General features: G+C 41.3%; 3 protein-coding genes and 3 non-coding genes across 6 annotated transcripts; 1 reads left to right on the top strand and 5 right to left on the bottom strand.

The window, feature by feature from the left end:
• Positions 1-4,481: 4,481 nt before the first annotated feature.
• On the top strand, positions 4,482-9,037 carry ddah2 (DDAH family member 2, ADMA-independent). Its single transcript, XM_037474978.2, has 6 exons — positions 4,482-4,587; positions 5,354-5,844; positions 6,283-6,459; positions 7,161-7,280; positions 8,002-8,148; positions 8,720-9,037. Exons 2-6 carry the CDS (start codon positions 5,563-5,565, stop codon positions 8,837-8,839), a joined length of 846 nt encoding a protein of 281 aa, XP_037330875.2. The 5' UTR covers positions 4,482-4,587; positions 5,354-5,562; the 3' UTR covers positions 8,840-9,037.
• Positions 9,038-9,178: 141 nt separating this feature from the next.
• On the bottom strand, positions 9,179-12,106 carry rps5 (ribosomal protein S5). Its single transcript, XM_037474979.2, has 6 exons — positions 11,943-12,106; positions 11,076-11,179; positions 10,577-10,786; positions 9,736-9,864; positions 9,366-9,464; positions 9,179-9,283 (listed from the first exon to the last, which is right to left on the bottom strand). Coding segments are annotated over exons 1-6 (612 nt in total). The 5' UTR covers positions 11,944-12,106; the 3' UTR covers positions 9,179-9,214.
• Positions 9,519-9,650, bottom strand: LOC119219769 (small nucleolar RNA SNORA3/SNORA45 family). Its single transcript, XR_005120528.2, has one exon. It is a non-coding gene; the product is annotated as a small nucleolar RNA SNORA3/SNORA45 family (small nucleolar RNA).
• LOC119219768 (small nucleolar RNA SNORA3/SNORA45 family) lies at positions 10,013-10,144 on the bottom strand. The gene has a single exon (XR_005120527.1). It is a non-coding gene; the product is annotated as a small nucleolar RNA SNORA3/SNORA45 family (small nucleolar RNA).
• On the bottom strand, positions 10,869-11,000 carry LOC119219767 (small nucleolar RNA SNORA3/SNORA45 family). The gene has a single exon (XR_005120526.2). It is a non-coding gene; the product is annotated as a small nucleolar RNA SNORA3/SNORA45 family (small nucleolar RNA).
• A 584-nt stretch (positions 12,107-12,690) lies between the features above and the next one.
• ppt2b (palmitoyl-protein thioesterase 2b) lies at positions 12,691-18,745 on the bottom strand. The gene is made up of 8 exons (XM_037474776.2): positions 18,283-18,745; positions 17,328-17,481; positions 16,728-16,823; positions 16,279-16,386; positions 16,104-16,187; positions 15,406-15,490; positions 14,982-15,036; positions 12,691-14,756 (listed from the first exon to the last, which is right to left on the bottom strand). Exons 1-8 carry the CDS (start codon positions 18,469-18,471, stop codon positions 14,613-14,615), a joined length of 915 nt encoding a protein of 304 aa, XP_037330673.2. The 5' UTR covers positions 18,472-18,745; the 3' UTR covers positions 12,691-14,612.
• Between the last annotated feature and the right edge of the window lie 211 nt (positions 18,746-18,956).

The following is an 18,956-nucleotide window of genomic DNA, read 5'->3' as shown; positions in this document are numbered from 1 at the left end:
ACCACAGTGAACATGAACGAAGAAGCTGACGAGACCGTGTCGGGTGGCCCCGTGAATGTGAAATCTTCTTATAATAAACACACGGGTGGAAGCGTCGATAAGAGCGTGGTTGTGTGCAAGCTGTGCAACAAGGAATTCACATCGAGCCTCAAGTATCACCTCAACGCAACACAATTAGCAGCTAGCGTGGACGTACAAGGACCCACACCCAACCCACACTGCACCAGATGACTGGTTTAAGGACCAGGGTAACTAAGACCCCGTCTGACAAAATAACCAATGTTCTGAATGTACTTGAAAGTTTTGGTCTACTTAAAAAAACCTAGTTTACAGAAGGTCTACTTACCTATAGGCTACCTGAATTTCTGAATGTACTATATTTCTAAATATGCTATTTCTACACTTGTCTGCTGGAATTGGTTGAACAAAAATAAAAATCCATGTGAAAAAAGTTACTTCTCACTGTTCTCAGGTCAAATATTTATGCAATTAAAATGCGATTCATTTTGATTAATTAATTAAAAAGCCTTTAATTAGATTAATATTTTGAATCGAGTCCCGGCCCTAATAATATATATATTATATATATATTGACCTTACATATCTTTTTTTATAATAATTTTTTACCTATTTAAAAAAAAATCTTTTCTGTGACATTTTTTGACCCTACATATTTTGACTTTTTTCACAATATTTTTTTTCCCATGACATGACTAGAATGATCTTAGATGGAGCAATCTACACGTCCCTGTCACTAATGCCAAATGCCCCAAATTTCTGTACTTTAAACCTTATCTGGGTTCAACCCTCAAGGGACATGGTGGCTCTTCCTAAATCCTTTTTTAGTTTTGGGTAACTGACATTTATAAAAAATCATAATGGGATATTGCCCCAGAGACGGATTGATGCATCTTGGAGGATCAACCATGCTATTCATTCAAAGGCACAAGTGAGTTGAATTTGAATGTAACAGAGAATTGGAGGGTGGATGCACTAAAAAGGGTAAACAAATCTACACCCTGTGCCAGACTGTCAGTTTAAGGTTGTCCACAGGATGCCCTGAAGTAGACAAACATGTGATTGTCTTGAAAAATGCCCTCAGAGGCTGTAATAAGTTTCATGTCAGTGTGACTTGGGACTTGCTTCGTCTTTGACTCGACTTGACTCGGGATTCGAGGGCAATGACTTGAGACTTGCATAACAGTGACTTGTTCCCACCTCTGCTGTCCAGCTAATAAGTGCTAAAAGGCTAAAGCAAAGCAATTAACATCAAATTCAATTCAGTAGCAAAAGATTCTTCCATCATTCTTGACGATGCCATCATAACTCAAGTGAACGCGCCGTGTGTTTCTGCATAACCCCTAGGGTTCACTTCTCTGAAACAACCGTGGGGACAATGCCCCCACTACTACCTCCGCGGCAGTGTGCTCAAGACTTGGCACGAGCGGGATTTGAACCCACTGGCGGTGCGCACAGAGGCTTCTGGGCTCTAGCTTGCACCCCTACACTACCAGTCCTGGTCACATTTTACCAACTCTGATTCTCCTATTTAACCTTGAGAATGTGAGTTAAACCTCAAAAGTCTTTTTAAATGCTATTTCCACATTTGGGCTTGAACCCACAACCTTCAAGTGCAGGGGCTTATGTCAGCAGCTCTTCCACTGTGCTACTTCACCACACACTAACCAACCCTTTGTTTGTTGTATTTAACCTTTAGATTGCTACTCAAACCTGAAGTAAAGCCAAAGGCTCAAACCCAAGACTGGGCTTGAACCCACAACCTTCAAATGCAGTGCAGGCTTGTGGCAGCAGCTCTTCCGCTGTGCTAATTCACCACACACTAACCAACTCTTTGTTTGTTGTATTTAACCTTGAGATTGCTACTCAAACCTAAAGTAAAGCCAAAGGCTCAAACCCAAGACTGGGCTTGAACCCACAACCTTCAAATGCAGTGCAGGCTTGTGGCAGCAGCTCTTCCGCTGTGCTAATTCACCACACACTAACCAACCCTTTGTTTGTTGTATTTAACCTTGAGATTGCTACTCAAACCTGAAGTAAAGCCAAAGGCTGAAACCCAAGACTGGGCTTGAACCCACAAGGTAAGGAGAGTAGCTCCTCTGCTCTTGTGCTGCACTACCTCACCATGCACAAATTACATTTTTGTTTCTCGTATTTAACCTTGAGACTGCTACTCAAAACTCTTTCAAAGCAGAAGTGATGTCTGCATGAAGGGGTATGAACCCACAACCTCAGACAGCAGGTTGGAGCCTGCAGCCCTTCAGTTGTTCCCTTGTGCTATTCAAGCACATGCCTCATTGTGTCCGTTTCTCATATTAGACCTGGGATTGTTTACTGAACCTCAAAACTCTTTCAAAGTTTACAGTTTGAAGCCCTGACTGCAACCAAACCCTCCTTCTGAGAGAGCAGGTTTGAACTGAGGATCCTCCACACTTCAGCCTTCCTGCTATCTCCCTGCACTGTTCCACCACACACCTGTTGATGCTTTTGAATCCAACCTCAATTCTCATAGATTCTCAGGCTGGAATCCACAACACACTTGTCTGCTGGAATTGGTTGAACAAAAATAAAAATCCATGTGAAAAAAATTACTTCTCACTGTTCTCAGGTCAAATATTTATGCAATTAAAATGCGAGTAATTTCGATTAATTAATTACAAAGCCTCTAATTAATTAGATTAACATTTTTAATCGAGTCCCGGCCCTAGTTATTATATTATATATTCAGCAGTTCAAAACAGTTTGCACTGGATTAATTTAGTCTGCTTTCAGTAGCTTTGCATGAAATATGATCTTTTTTCATTAAAATGAGACACACTGTGTGTGGATTAGGTGTTAGGTGTTTGTGCCTGAGACAGCAGCTTAAAAGCTGCTAAGAAGTAGGAAACAATGCACTCAAGTCAGCACACAGGAGGAAGAGTCAGCATGTCAGAAAGAGAAAGAGTCAGGATGTCAGAGCCTGAGTCATTGAGTCGGAGAAGGTTTAACTGAATTATCCTTTTACGATGTAATGGGAGACACGAGCAGAGCGCGCAGGGCGGTCTGCTGACAGCAGTCATGTGATGGAGCACCGGCTCAGACTGAAGAAGCTCTTTAACATTTATACGGAGCACACGGCCCGAAAGCCTGAAGAAGACTTGACTTTCACTTACAGTATGTGAGTCCTGTGTTTTTGACGAAGCAATAGATTTGTATTAGTTTGCTTCTTTCCTTTCGTACTGATGTGCTGTTGACTGGCAGAGCTTTTGGACTCGCTCAAAAATATCCTGCAAAATGAAACCTTAAATCAGTTCGCTATTGTTGGTAAAATAATTTCTCCATATTTCATCTTTGCATTAGCTAAGAAATACTCTTTGAAGGATCACATATAGGCACTTTCTTGTTTTGCATTGAAAATGTTTAATAGAACCATAAGTGGTCAAGACTTACTGTAGAATACTCCAGGTGCTGAGGTCAAAGGTTGTCACTGTTTCTGAAGACGCTGGTCCTATATCTGGGATGTTCTGTGTGTGGCTGAAGGATCTCATTGAACAGATGGTATTCTTTAATCCTGTCTGTGCCAACATCATTTTGACCTACATTTCAGGAAAAGCCAGACTATTTTTCAGGCACTGAGACATCAGTAATGACTCAGTAATACAGTTTAGTTTAATGATGGCTTTGATGTCATGACTTTGACTTGAATGTTTTTCTTTTTAGATGGAAATTGAGTGTACATAAACACTTAGTTTGAAGGGCAGACCTACAGGGTCCAAGATAATCTCACAGAAGTACTCCGATCCATCAATCAAATGGAAAAGTGCCAGAGTAGGTTTAATGTGGCAAAATGAGGCATTTCATTGGTTGGGCTGTAATGCCTAACTTGAACTCGAATTTGTCTTGTAAAATGTTTATATTTTATATGTATTCATGCGAACCAAAATTACATTTGTATATCATATTTTCTTTTACTATGCCATTTTTGTAATCCTATATTGTTATTATTGTCATCGTATACTATTAAAACTCGGTATCAAAAACGCATGTTAGACATTTGACTCTGAACGTGGTACGTTGTTCTCTCCGTTACTCTGATGTTCAGCTGCATTCAACATCATTGACAACCAATGAAATACTCAAATGAACCTCGAGTGACTTCAGAAGGACGATGGGGGAGGGGGGTGATTGGATGACAGGGAGCGAGGGCTGTGTCAAATTAACCTTAAATGCGTAAAGTTGACCGGGGAACGCGCGGTTTTGCTTTAAGAAATAAGAGCATGACGGTCCCCAGAAAGTGTGCGTATACATGCAACGCTTTCCTCTTTGGCTTAGAAACCACTGTGCATGAGTTCAAATAAACGTAGGGGTGCGATTTGATAAAGAAAAGTATGGCAGTTGAGACGACACAACGTAGATCAAAACTACGGGTACCTTGTGGTCACTTAATTTGAAAAGCTTGGCCGGAAATGCTCATATTCCCAGCCGGTGATCTTACTTTAAATGAAGCTTAGTTAGTTTGTCCGTGGAGAAAGACAACGGAAGAATAACGGGAACTGGCAGGCTGGTTTGGAAATTAAATCCGACTGTCAGGTAAGACCCTATTCCACAATTTTAAAGCTATTTGTTCAAACTTCTCGGCGCGTCAGGCATAGTTTCCGCTTTAGAAAGACGTGGAAGCATCCTCACAACTTGGGAGTGAGCCGTGAGCTGCAGGGCGGCTCGCCCATCCACGTTCCTTGTTGCAGCTGGGGAACTCATTATTGCGCAGTTAAAAGCATACACACAATAGTGCACCAACTACAGACTACCCCCCCCCCCCCCCCACCCCCCAAAAAAACGTCCTGTTAAAATGATTTCATGGCCTGAACGTGCAAGGAAATACTCCTTTTTAATAAAAGCTCTTCGTGGTGCCTTTTTTACAACCAAAGCAACTGGCCACCAAAGCCCAGCACGTGTTGCGTGAGTCCTGATTGGGGTTTTGGGGTTTTAAAGGCATCCTGTGTGGAAGCCTCTCAGCGGGGGACGCTGTGAGCTGCAGGGACCGATTGTCCCAACTCGGACACACTGCCCAAACATGGACCGGCTTTGCAGCATATTGAAGTGTGGCTCATCCCGCCTTGGACAATGCGGATTTGTGTCTGCTTTCTGCTGTGCCATCTCTTTAGAATCCAGCAGAACGTCTCCTCTTACAAACTATCACCGTTTTGTGTTACAAATCATTAGGGCTGTGCTTCATGTTAGTCTCACTAATAATAATATCAAATATTTGTACCCCAAATTTAATGATTTGTTACATTGTGCTGGCTTTCATTTAGTGACTCTCCAGCTCAAATCTTTTCTTTCCACTTCCTGGCAGAGGCACCAGCACTGGAATAAAAGCAGAGACTGGAGTGAAGATGCTTTCCACGTTCCTTATGGACATCCTGATCCAGCATTAGCTCAATCCGTGCTGAAGCTGTCGCCACTCTGAAAAAAGTGGATAACGAAACATCTTTTTGTTACTTCTGGCAAAAGACCAGTACTTGCTGCCACTCGTAGAACGGCCGTCATACGTCCATCGACGTCATGGCAAACATGTGTCCATACGGCCGCTTCACCCACGCCGTGGTGCGGGGCGTCCCAGACACCTTTGGGAAAGAGACTGGGGAGACCTCGGTGGACCTGGCCAAAGCGCAGCGTCAGTTCGGCTGCCTGACGGGGGCCCTGAGACAGAAGGTGGGCCTGCAGCTGATCGAGATCCCCGCTGACCCCGAGCTGCCGGAGAGCTGGAGGATCGAGGACGTGGCCGTCATCCAGGGAGACACGGCGCTCATCACCAGGCCCTTCAAACAGCAGAGACGCAGCGAGGTAACAGTGGACCAGAGAAGGGCTTAAATTCAGCACCCTAATCCTCTGACAATGCCCTTAATCTGTCTTTGTCTGCTGAAGGGCAGGAAGCCGTTGCTATTTGTTTTGGTATTTTACGTTTCATTGTTAGCAAACGCTGTCTTTGGCCCTTCAGAGGGAGACTTGAGGGTAGAATTTTAACCCTTTAAAAAAGAAATGGATCCATACCAATGGGTCACTATAATTATATCATGACCATATGAACAGAATTTTAAATGATACATATGCTTATTATTAATTGGTACTTCATTGATGAGGAACTGATGGAAATTGTCAACATGTCCAGCCATTATCTCTAGTTTTTCTTTTACAGAATGTGGCACAAACAACATATGGAAAACTATGTTGACACATGGATAAAGTCGTGTAATGACTCCTCTTTACTCCCCAACCCCCCAGGTGGAGGCAGTCAGGAAGGTGGTGTCCGAGCTGAATCTGACGGTGGTGGAGATGGGAGACTCTGGAGGGGCCACGCTGGAGGGCTGCGACGTCCTCTTCACAGGAAAGGAGTTTTTCGTCGGCATCTCGTCCCACACCAACCACAGGGGGGCCGAAGTCCTCGCCGACACTTTCAAGGTGACTGAATTCGAGAAAGCGAACGCAGCGTAAACTTTGTTGGGTGGTGAATGATTGACAGGGTGATGAGGGGGAACTGCCAATCAACATCGGTAGTTAGTTTTTTTTTGGCCAGTGCAAAAAGACGATGACCGATGGTCCTCCATAAAAACTATTCAGGTGGCAATTTGCTGTTGCATTTGGGGAATTGTAGTCTAAACGATGAGGCCGCTCATTTGTCCAAATAAAATGAGACCACACGGCGGGCCCCCAAGGCTCCATGTGAGCCCCCCCTCCTCCCCAACTCGTTTTTATTGATTCATCCACTTAAGTGCACTTCTCCTACTCCTGAAGCGCAGGCAGGTACTTTGCACATTTATGTCTGGTATGAACTGGGGTAGGTGGGAGTCCTCCTATGGTGCGACTGGGATGCACGACAAGACTAATTGTCACAGGAGAGCAAATTAATGTAGTTGCATACTTACAGCAGTGCATTTATCATTGTAACAAAGGGGTAGCCAGGTTTAGTCTTTTAGGATTATTCAGACCAAGAGGGGTCAACTGCTGCTGCTACTCATTTAAAAATAAACTACAGTGGTAGAAGTGTGGCACTTGAATGGAGGTTATTTGTAAAACGTGTGCTTTACCATTGACTTGATGACGTCAAATCCACTTGGAAGGACAGTGTGATTTGAATTAGCTTTTAACCTTTGTCGGTTCAGGACTTTGCCGTGTCTACCGTCCCCGTCTGTGGTGGTGCCCGACTGAGAAACATCTGCTCCATGGGAGGCCCAGAGACCATCATCATCAGCAACAGTGAAGGGGCCAAGAAGACACTCCGGGTAAGGGTCCATGATAACGTCATTAAAACCGTAGCCACTCTACAATGTACAAAACTTCCCAAAGGGACAAGTTAAAGCAAAAGACCCTCAGCAGATTTTAATATTTTAGATATATTGTTATAAAACTCATTATTCAAAAGAATTAGATTTGGGAAATTCCTGTTCAATATAGGCTGTCGGGCATATTTTAAATCTTCCATCAGCTGTGTCTCTAAGTCGCTAGGCTGCATCCTTAGACTCATTTGTCACTTCCGCTGTGGTTTGGGTGTCCCATTCCGGAGACTCCGATCTCTCCAGGAGCCAATTTGGGGGACACATCGGATCTAACCTTTGCGGCCCAGCATATTGCAGCATGCAGTGTGGGCCAACAATTGATTCAGGACGGAGGCGGGGGATTAAACACTTGAATATAATGTTCCATTACATTGATGGAATCTCCTCTGTCTTAAGATCCCTTTGAGCTGAAAGTAATTAGAAATTAGTAAAGTATTATACATTAACTTATGTTAATTTAAATTTAAAGTAACTAGAAATCTCAGCTTGAACTATATGATGCTCTGGAGGAGAAGCGTATCCTAAATGTAAACTGTCCCATGACAGACCTTTTGGTTCAAGGGTTAGTTGTTGAAGGATCATATTAATAATGGCACTAATGCTCCGTCTGTGTAATGCTGGGTGTGGTGCATTGTGTGTAATAAATGCATGTTTTCCCCCTCCCCAGATGATGGAACAGCTGACCGATCACCACTATGAAGTGCTCACAGTTCCAGACGAATCTGCAGCAAACTGCATCTACATCAAAGGTCCCTCTAAACTGGACTTCCTGCTGCACCGGCCTGCAGAGGAATGTTCCTCTGAGAGCATCTCTGTGAGTACAGCGGAGGAGTTACAAAAAAAACTAATGTATTCGGGCCCTGAGGTTCGATTAAAGGGTTATGATCAATTTATTTTATTGTATTGCTGGCATTTTAATGTTGCACTACCTTAAAGCTGGGGCACTGGAGTCGGAAACATTGGCTCCTGGTTCCACAATAGCAGTTTCCTTTTGTTTAGTCCATCTGTCAATACAAAATATTTCATACCGCTTTCCAACAGCCACAAATGGTGTCATTGAAGTGCAAACCATGACTGTTACAAATGTGGGGAGGAGGTTAAGAGACCTTAAATTTTATTAGTTTTGTTTCCTCAATACCGAGTTAACGTACACCAGATGGTTGTCAATTTCCTAATTGTGTAACATTTTAACATTAGTATAAAGTGCAGGTTTTACTTCTGAAATGGAATGTGTTCAGTATTGACCTTTTAACTTTAAAATTGTAATTCATTTGAAAAAAGAATCAAGCAAATCAAACACTGGAAATCTCCATTGTTTTGCCATAGAACTGGTATTAAAAACAGATCATTTTCCATGAGACTGAAGTCATTTCCTCCCTCTGCAGGCTTTCCAGAAGCTGCAGGACTACACCCTCCTGCCTACAGCCTGCAGCGAGGCCTCCAAACTGGGAGGGTCTCTGTCCTCGTTGTGCCTCCTCATCAACAGAAAGCTCACTTACTTCTGACCTTCTGTTGCTATGGCGTGTTTACATATTCATGGTGGGGTGACTGGGGATCATAAAGAAACACTTGTCACTGCATACAATTCTTGTATTGATTTATTGGTGGTAACTTGCATGCCTTTATGACAATATAATCCAATGTCTAGCAAGAGTGAATATAAGCTGGCCCCTAATGGTGAGGCATCTAATTTAATAAATATCATTCTGACTTTTATTGCTATGTTGAATCACTTGATCATTGATAAAGTTGACTGCTAAAAGGAACTTTTACTACAACCACGACATGGTCAGGTAAACAATTACTAAGTGACTGGGTGATATAAAACACAAGGACAAACAAGATATTTCTTCAAATTTATTTGTTAGAAAGCAAACATTTTAACGGTTGGACTTGGCAACTCTCTCCAACTCATCTTTCTTCTTGATAGCATAAGAGTTAGATGAACCCTGAAATGACAAATCATTCACCATGAGTGTCTATGACAGAAAGGTAATGTGCACTTTTGAACATCAGTGGGTAAAATGTTACCTTTGCAGCATTGATCAGCTCATCAGCCAGGCATTCAGCAATGGTCTTGATGTTCCTGAATGCAGCTTCTCTTGCTCCGGTGCACAGCAGCCAGATGGCCTACAAGACACAGGAGCAAAACATTGGTGACGTAAACGCTGGCTGCGAGTAGAGTAATGTGTCTCAGTTGGTGATTGACTGGCTCACAACAGACTACAGCCAATGAATAAGCAAAGACATTTCCTCTACGAGCACTCTAGCACACCAGGACAATGGGACGTGTCCAAGCGAGACTCTAGCCTCGCTTAATACAAACTATACCGCTAAGAATAAAGCAGCTTTCACTTAAATATTAACTTGATAGTTGAGGGAAATTAAATGAATGGGTTACCTGGTTGACTCTGCGGAGGGGTGACACATCCACAGCCTGCCTCCTGACGGTACCAGCACGACCAATACGGGTGGAGTCCTCACGGGGACCACTGTTGATGATGGCATTCACCAAGACCTGGAGGGGATTCTGGGAACAAAATTTAAAATAGTATGACCAACCTGTGGCAACATCAAGACAGATATACATGGAAACTAAAACGTGTCAGTACCAGTAAATGTGTTTACGGTTCTGCTTTATTTTTGGTGTCCTTTTTACTAAATTGGCGCTAGTAGAGTAATGTATCTGAGTTGGTGATTGACTGGGTCACAACAGACTACAGCCAATGAATAAGCAAAGATGTTTTCTCTACGAGCACTCTAGCACACCGGGACAATGGGACGTGTCCAAGCGTGACTCTAGCCTCGCTTAGTGCACAAAATAGTTGTTTCAGCTGGCAAATTAAACCGTATAGAAATCCTAGAAACTGCCTTAGTGTTAATTGGAAGACATACCGTATTACAGCTAATGAGAATATTTAGGTAGTAACAGGGACATTACACATTTTTTTTTACTTTGATACAACTATTATTACAGATTCCATTAACCAATTGTAATTACTAACAGTACAGTAAGTTCAGTCTCATGCGTATTTTCCGCCTCCCATTCCATTAAACAATCAGAGTTGTCTCTGCACATGCACCATGTTACCTGCTATTAAGCACTGAGAGAAGAATACAACTGTCTTATCTGTATAGACTTATTTGGACATAAGTTGAATGTACTGTGGAACAGAATACATTAACTTATGGTGTAATTGTGCTGCACACACTTAACAGTTGGGAAGGTTAGCGGTAGATACCTCTCCAGTGAGCAGGTGGATGATCTCGAAGGCGTGCTTGACGATACGCACGGTCATCAGCTTCTTGCCGTTGTTGCGGCCGTGCATCATCATGGAGTTGGTCAGACGCTCCACGATGGGGCACTGGGCCTTGCGGAAACGTTTGGCGGCATAACGCCCTCCAGAGTGTGGCAGGTACTTGGCGTACTTCTCTTTTACAGCAATGTAATCCTGTTGTGAACATTGAGCGATATAAACATGGTTATATGGCTTTAAACCCAGCACTGTTGGAAGTTCTGCATGCATGAAGGGTTAATGTGTCTCAGTTGGTGATTGACTGGGTCACAACAGACTACAGCCAATGAATAAGCAAAGACATTTACTCTGCGAGCACTCTAGCACACCAGCACAATGGGACATGTCCAAGCGTGACTCTAGCCTCGCTTAGTGCACAAAATTGTTATTTCAGGTGATAGCTTCATTTATTGAAATTAAAAGAATTCTAGAAACTGCCTCTTACCTGCAGAGAGATGTCATTGATCTGAACATCATCAGTGCTCCACTTGCCAAAGAGTTTGATCTCCGGTGACTCGGCCACGGCTGGGGCAGTCTCCCACTCAGTCACTGAGGACACACGAGAGGTGGTCAATTCAAGCCAGAGGCAAAGCACATCACAGCAACATTGTCTAGTATGCAAATCTGTTTCTTGTTCGTCGTTTATGACAAGCATCAGTACTGAAACGATTAAAGTTTAGAGGAAAAATTGGAAATGGTATGGAAATTATGATAAAATACCATTAAAACAGGCGTAATACCTAACGTAACTTTCAGATCGATAGACAATTATCGTTAGATTGCACTGTTACTTTATATCATTTAATTATATTACTTAAAAAACGTTCATTGATGATTAAGCTAAATTATGAGTAAATGTAATGCCAAAACATAGGTGAAATACTTTGGTAGCAGGGCCCGAGCTGAAGCCTGCTCCTACAACCTAACGTAATGTTAGCCGTCAGATGACAAGCTAGCATGGTTAACGTTATAATTTACATTCATTGTTGAGGCCGTGTTTTATACCATAATAACAAAACAATTGGTACTAAACGTTTGCTAGATACAGCGGAATAAGGCACGGAGTTTGAGATCTATCGACGTCGGTGATTAACATGCCGCATCCACATGTACTTGTAAGCTAGCCACATGCTAACACTCCGCGCCGTGGCGCTCGCCGGAAAACTCATAGTAGAAATAAAACAACATTACGGTAAACTTGGGCTTTTTGTCCTAGTCTATCGGGGACCGCGGGTTAGTATTGATTCTAAATATCTGCGAATACTGTTTTTCAGGACACATTAGGCGCGTAAAAACGTAATTTTTCACTCACTTGTGTCTGCCGTTGTGTACCACACTTCTCTGAGACGGAAAAGGGCCTTTTCCAGGCGCCGCGTGCAGATATCCGGAAAATGGCAGGTTACTTCCGGGCGCGATGCATGCAGGGAATTGCAGTCATTTATTTTAGAATGACTCTGACGTATGAATTCTGCATGGTAGAATACCTACAATGTGAAAAAATACTTTGGACATTTTCTACTTATAATTATTATATATCTTATAATTCGGTGAGTTCACTGTGCAAATAATGATTAATTAAAAATAGATATTTGAGATGTAAAATCTAACAAATATATTAAATTATAGGGTATTAATTATGTATTATAAAATCATGAAATACATTTTGATAAGTATCCCATCAATATCCCCAAAAACGTCTATAGTTACATTACATTCTGATATTTGAATCGTTGTCAAATACCATTAATGTACATTTACAAAATCGAATTTGTAACCAATAAAGGAATTAATTCAAACATACCAAAATAAAAGTCTCATATTGATCATTTTGGTTGAAAAATCAGAGGATTAAATTGTACGTATATTGAAAATACAAACCTACAGATGTTTTCAAATATATTTACCAATTACCTTCAAAAATGTGATTTTGATGTTTAATGGTACTCAGAGTTGTACTTTCAGTTTATTTATCCATGTGCTAGTTTGTTCAATTATTACGAGGTGTTAGAGAGTTTACAAATAGACAAAAACAATGGCTTTCAAAAAATTCTGACAAAAAACAATGTTTAAAACGATCTTTTATTGAGGAATTTTATTGAGGAACACGTTTGACAGATTTTCATATGCAACTATAGACTGTAGAAATCGTAAGAATCTAAATAGTAGTTTTTGTTTTTAGAAAAATGTCCATCAATACATTTAACTTTTATGGGAAGAGAACTAAACAGAGAATATCCCTTAAATCCAAAGTTAGATTGATTAATGTGTACAAGCACACAAAACAAAGGATGGAACAAATATAAAAACTCAAAACAGTTAAAATCATCCCATCATCATTTTCCCCTTATTTAAATTTGGTTACGTATTTCCATTCCTTTTCTTCGTTTAAGAAATATCAACATCAACAAAATGCAACAAAGGATTCAAACCCTTTTCCAACAAATGGACAAACATGAAGGATAATGCCTGAGATATCTAAACGCAGAGGGAGGAAAAGAGCGCCACATACAACATTCTGGTTGACAACTAAACACTAATATAACACTGCCACTCTCCAGCGACCCCTCTCTCTCATTATTTTTAGCACCATCACTAAAGGCAGAGCGTCGTAGCACTTCGGCACGGGACACGAAACACTGAGGCATGACGGGAGACCTTAAGGCTCAATTTACTAAAGCGGCAAAGCACTGGAGGAAAATGATAATAAACGTAACATTCATGATCTGATGTACACACTGAAAGACGTGACGCCCCTGGGATAAACAACATATAAATGACGTCATAAGACAATGAGCAGGGCAGTGAATCTGTACATGAAGTCTCGATGACCCAACCTCGCTCAGGCACTTGTATTGCGTTGGGTTTCGATGCGCCACCAAACACACAAATGATGAATACTGTATGGATGTTGGCATCATTTTCATGCAAATTAAAAAGAGACACCATCTATCTTTATAAAGCGCAATAACAATCCCTGTAAAAACACTAAAATGTCTTGTCTTCAGTTGCTGCTACAAAGACTTTTGACCGTTTTCTTTCTCTCAAGTCCCTATACTTTACTAAAAATCAATGCCAAATTGCTGGATTGCTCTGTTAAATATATAATGTGCTATACCATTGCTCACTGCATTAAAATAAACCTAGTTAAACTTAACAAGTTTATATACATTTGTTGCTTCTGACAGTTGGCGCCTTGCGCTTATTTTCTAAGAAAGAATCGACAGCTCACGTACAAAAGAGTGATGGATGTGTCCAACAGAAGCAACACGGCTTAAGAGATCATTAAAAAGGAGCAGTTTTTAAAAATACACTAATTCGTTTTTTGCCAAATAAAGAAGATCAATAACACTTTAATGTCTGTACAAGAAATGTTAACCTACAGTCAGCACACACACACCAGCAATAGGTGGAAAAACCAACTCTGTCCAAAAAGGTATAAAACCAGTCGACCAGCATCTGTAAAGTACACCAGCTGACACGTGATATCGTGTTTGTTTGATGGATTTGGTTGCTTTAATGGTGTTGTGTTTCCTGACTGCGAGCGCCATCGTTCCCTGGAGTTTCCCCTGGTTGTCTGGCACTGAGCTCACGTTGGTGACACTTATGAGGTGCTGGTCGGTGGGTTTTGTCAGCTTTGGACCGAGCCATCGATTTCCAGTCTTAATACGCAGCGAAGATACCCGGCTGCTAGTTGTAGCCTAATACCATATAGTGGAGTCATGATTTTGGTATCAGTTCTAATTCTCTGCAAGAAAGCAAATCAGTTTACTTCAGAAAATATAAAACTATTCCCTTTAAAGTATTTACTAGGATAAACATACAAAACAAGATGCGTCAACATAAAACTCCCGAGCAGAGAGTACCATTACCAGGTCATTTCTAACTGTAAGAGTACGCTTACAAAGTTAAGGGCTGATAAAACTGCAGGGTGTGTAATGGTGTGTGTGTGTATCTGCTTGAGTGTGTCCTGAAGAGCTTGGCTCTACACCAGCCATTTCTCCATGCACAAGTGGAACACCGTCGCATTCTTGTGCCAAAACACGTGTTCGACGCCGGGAACAGAGCAAATGATCAGATCTCCACGAGCTGCCAGCGTCTTCAGACCGAAAACATCTCTTAAATACAACTGAAACGGGAAGAAAAATAAAGGAAATGAGGCTCCTGTCCTTCATGTTTGAACCCTTTTTACATTCTAAAAGAAGGCCATATAAGCATAGCATGCTGAAAATCTTCTGTCATTTTGGTGTCTCATGAAATAATATGAAAGTATAAGTAATGATCACAGAGGGCACTCTATTAAACTAAAAGCAGTATTGCATGCGTGTGTGTCTGTTGTGTGATTTCCACTCACGTCTTGATGCTGAATCTCAACAACAGTCTCGTTGTCGTCATAAAATCCAAAATGACTACAAATCGGGGGAGAAACAGAAGTGTTATAACGTGTGAGCATCACATGAGTCTCATCTGACCAGCCAGAAGGAATAATGTGTGAACTGAGCGTAAAAACCTTTGATATTACACCCAAAAGAGAATGCTATCAGAAGGAGAAAACGCATTGTGTTTTAATCAAAGTGATCTTGAAAAAAATAATCACGTGACTGTAGCAGATGAAATACTAATCTCAAAAAGTTGAGTTGCTTTCAGCAGGGTTTTGGCAGAGGAATAACAACCTGATTTTGACACTGAAAAATCTCACGTCCCGTATAGATTATCCTAAAATATTGGTGTATATCTTTACATTTACAGATGAAAAGGGTAAGACATGGTGAACTCACCTCGACTGCCAGGGCGTGATGACGCCATCGTCGGGTCCTCCGATCAAAACCAGCTTTTTGATTTTGAGGAAGTTGTTCTTCCACTCTGAGATACAAAATGAAATGACTTTAATTAAACTTCTTTAGGAATGCCTGTAATAATATATTGCAACCAAAAAGTGAGGCAAAAGATTTGACGTATATGGCATTCTTACCAGGCCCCCCATTCTCATTTTTAAAATGTTGTATTATTTATTTAAATACTTTGGTATTTTCTTACCTCGCAATCTGTGTGCGGCTGTAACCTATGAATTGCCCCACTTGGATCATTTTAGTATCATAGCTCATCGGCTAAGTTTGAAATACCTGATGAATTCCCAAAGCCTACTTCTTCCTAAATGGTTTAAACTCTTTGGATGAAACCCATATACGTTGTTGTACGATATATTCCGGTCTCATAGATTATGAACATATGTAATTCCAATGTTAAAACTCGACTAGTTTTTAAAGTGACTAAATTAGAACAAAGAGCATATTTTAGAAAATATTTTCCCCTATTAAATCAGTTTTCCTGACGACCAGCTGAAAAACAAAAAGTACAAGAAGCTCCTCGTCCTTATTGATATTTCCGTCACTGTGGAATCAATAAGACAATCCCGCTTTCATGGTTACATTCATCGGACTCATGGATGCGTTTTATCCTGGAGGAATGTGCCGACCTGTTGAGTTCGGGTTGTGTCTCTCGCTGTTGAGCAGAGCCAAATAGTCACTGCTGTTCACATAGATGTCTTTGTGGTGGGGGTCTGGAGGAGGACACACAACCAGCATGAAACACCTTCCTTTACAAAATCTTGTGTTGGAGAGAGTGTATTTAACCCATTGAATTATTCTCACCGTTCCAGTAGTTGCAGATGGAGATCCTCTGGCCTACTGCAGTGTAGCAGAGGTGGAAGAGGTTGGACTTCATAAACTGTGGGAAGAGGTACCTCAAGTAGTCCGTGTCTGAGGAGACAAAGAGCAGGACGAAGCACATGCTTATGAGACACAACCAGTCCTTGCCATGATGTTTAGGCCACTTGGCCACACGAGGTGAATCGAACCCTGACATGTGACCAACTTTCAAGTTGAAATTGTGAGCTGGTAGGCAATCAATAGTTATTCATACATCCAGCAATTACCAACATTCATCTTATTCATAGCTCTGTTTTATCTACCAACACCTACTGGGAGTTTCCACCCCTTCCACGGTGTGATTTGATATATTGATCTAAAGTAAATCTTAATGAAAGGTGCTTTAGCCACATTTAAAGCATCACATATAGAGCTTTTTTAATTGAACCCACCTCCATACTGCCCGGCCTGAGGGGAGGACAGAGAGATGAAAGATTGGACGTTGTGGTCAGAGAGAGTGGAGAGGATTCCTCTGCACACCAGCCCCCCTGTTGGAATGTCAGCAGAAAACATTTGACTCCTTTTGACAAAAAGTCAAAAAACGAAATAGTTTAAATTAACTAATCAATAGAATGAGGCATTTTGCTTTGAGTAATAAAATCCTGAAATGAATTTCCTTTCAGCTCTAATCAAACTAGACATAATTTCTTCCTTTTTCTTATTCGTGTTTCTGAAAATCAGTTTCAGTTTGTCTTCATAGAATTACCTTGAATCTGTAAAAACACTTAGAAACTAATTTTAAAGTTATCCACGGTTCTTGGATTGATGCGGACTGGAACTTTAATAGTTTGAAATACAAGCTGCAGGCTGGAAATTTGCAGAAATATCAACTCAGTGAATAAATCCAACAGGAAATCCAACAAAGCCCCACTGTATTAGATAAAAGAATAATTGCAAATGAGGTCAGTCATTCCAAGAATGACAGACCAGGCATGTTTTATAGCCTAAAGCAAATCTACAATTGAAGTCTCTTTTCACAAATGCACGCAGACCTTGAGAGTAGCAGATAAAGTGGACCCCATCTTCTGCATTTTGCATTATCGGGTAGATGGCTTCCTTGAATCCCTCCACCTGCTTCCACAAGGGCTGCAGGCTGGCACTTCTGTCAAATAAGTTGATGACTGTGACATTTGTTCCAGGATGAGACTGCAGGAGAAAGACAAAACAGGGTGTAATAGGCGTGTGGGGAGGAACTTTCTCCAAGGAATGCATTTCCATTATTGATGCATGAAGCATTGAACATGAACAAGAACAAGTTGTCCTCCGCTTTAAAAGCAACAGAAGCGAAACGAACATACTGTATCTGAAAAAGTCAACAGGGTTTTTAGCAGCTAGCTGATGAGGACGTGCTTTAAATAAGAGTATTAATCTTTCAGCTGTTTGGTTAAGAAAGACAAACTGAAACGTTGTTGTACATTTCTGCTTTCTATTCTTTTCATCTTTTTTCATATTCTTTCAAAAATATTCTGGTTTCAGACATCAACTTTCTAGGCATGAAAAAGAGGAACTTAATGTCGGTTAAAGGAGTCTTTACCCCCTTCTTCAACTCAACCAACTTATTCCAAATACGATCTTAGATTGAGTGCCTTTGTGAAAGGGTGCGTGAACAGAAGTAGCACAGGGCACATTTCACTGTGCATTTTGAAATTATGTCACTGATTTAATCTACCAGAACTACGCTGATAATATCCTGGCAATTTCCATACACAAACTATGGAGAAAATGGGTGCAGTGCATGCACTAAATAAAGTACATTTACTTCCCAATGGAAACACCAGACTATCATTGTGATAAAAGTTGACGCAGGTCCGCCTCGCTCATGTGGTGATATAACCAGTAAGGCCTGAAGTATACATTGCATAAGGTCAACTCTGAAATGTATACTTCCCTCCACAAAATCAACAAGAGAACAACGTCGAATCGGGTTTTTTTGTCACGACCACTCACCTCGTTGATAAACCCCTGTAGATCTATAAAATCTCCCGAGCTGTCGAACAACCCGTGGACAATAACCACCGGCTTGTAGCCGATCACCGCAGCCCAGAGACACGCACCGAGGAGCGGATACACCAGCCCGGCCGAGCCGCTGCAGCGCCTCTCCCTCCGGCTCAAAAAAGCGGAAAGGAAGCCCTTCATTGTAACTCAAGTCAATTAAAAGAAAACACCAAACGGCCTAGTGAAGCAAATATATCCCTTTAAAATGATATAAAAACATAAAATCTGAATGTTTATCTAATGTTTTGCGGTCATCTTCATTTCTTTTTCCAAGCCTGGATCCAGAAGTCCGCTCCTTGTTGCCCGTTAAATCATCTCGTTTTATCACTTAAACAATTGTGCGAAAGCATTGGAACAGCTGCTGCTGCGCTTTGCTTTGGTGTCTTTTGTTTGTTCCGGTTAAGTTAAGCGTGTGAACGCCAGCGGTTGCGTCATTTCCGCTTTCAGCTCATCCAATCAGCAGCAGAGACACACAGAACATATTGCACAACCACAATGGCCATAAACATGTACACTGCAGTGTAATAAGGTTCATATAGATTCTTTTTTGTCCAGTCAATTACTTTTTATGTAATTTTAATGCATCTATGTAGCCAGTCCAATGATTCATAAAGCAGAAGGAAGTA

This window comes from Pungitius pungitius, chromosome 17 (genome assembly GCF_949316345.1).
Source record: "Pungitius pungitius chromosome 17, fPunPun2.1, whole genome shotgun sequence".
Lineage (NCBI taxonomy): Eukaryota > Metazoa > Chordata > Actinopteri > Perciformes > Gasterosteidae > Pungitius > Pungitius pungitius.
This window is presented reverse-complemented; position numbering and strand designations above follow the sequence as displayed.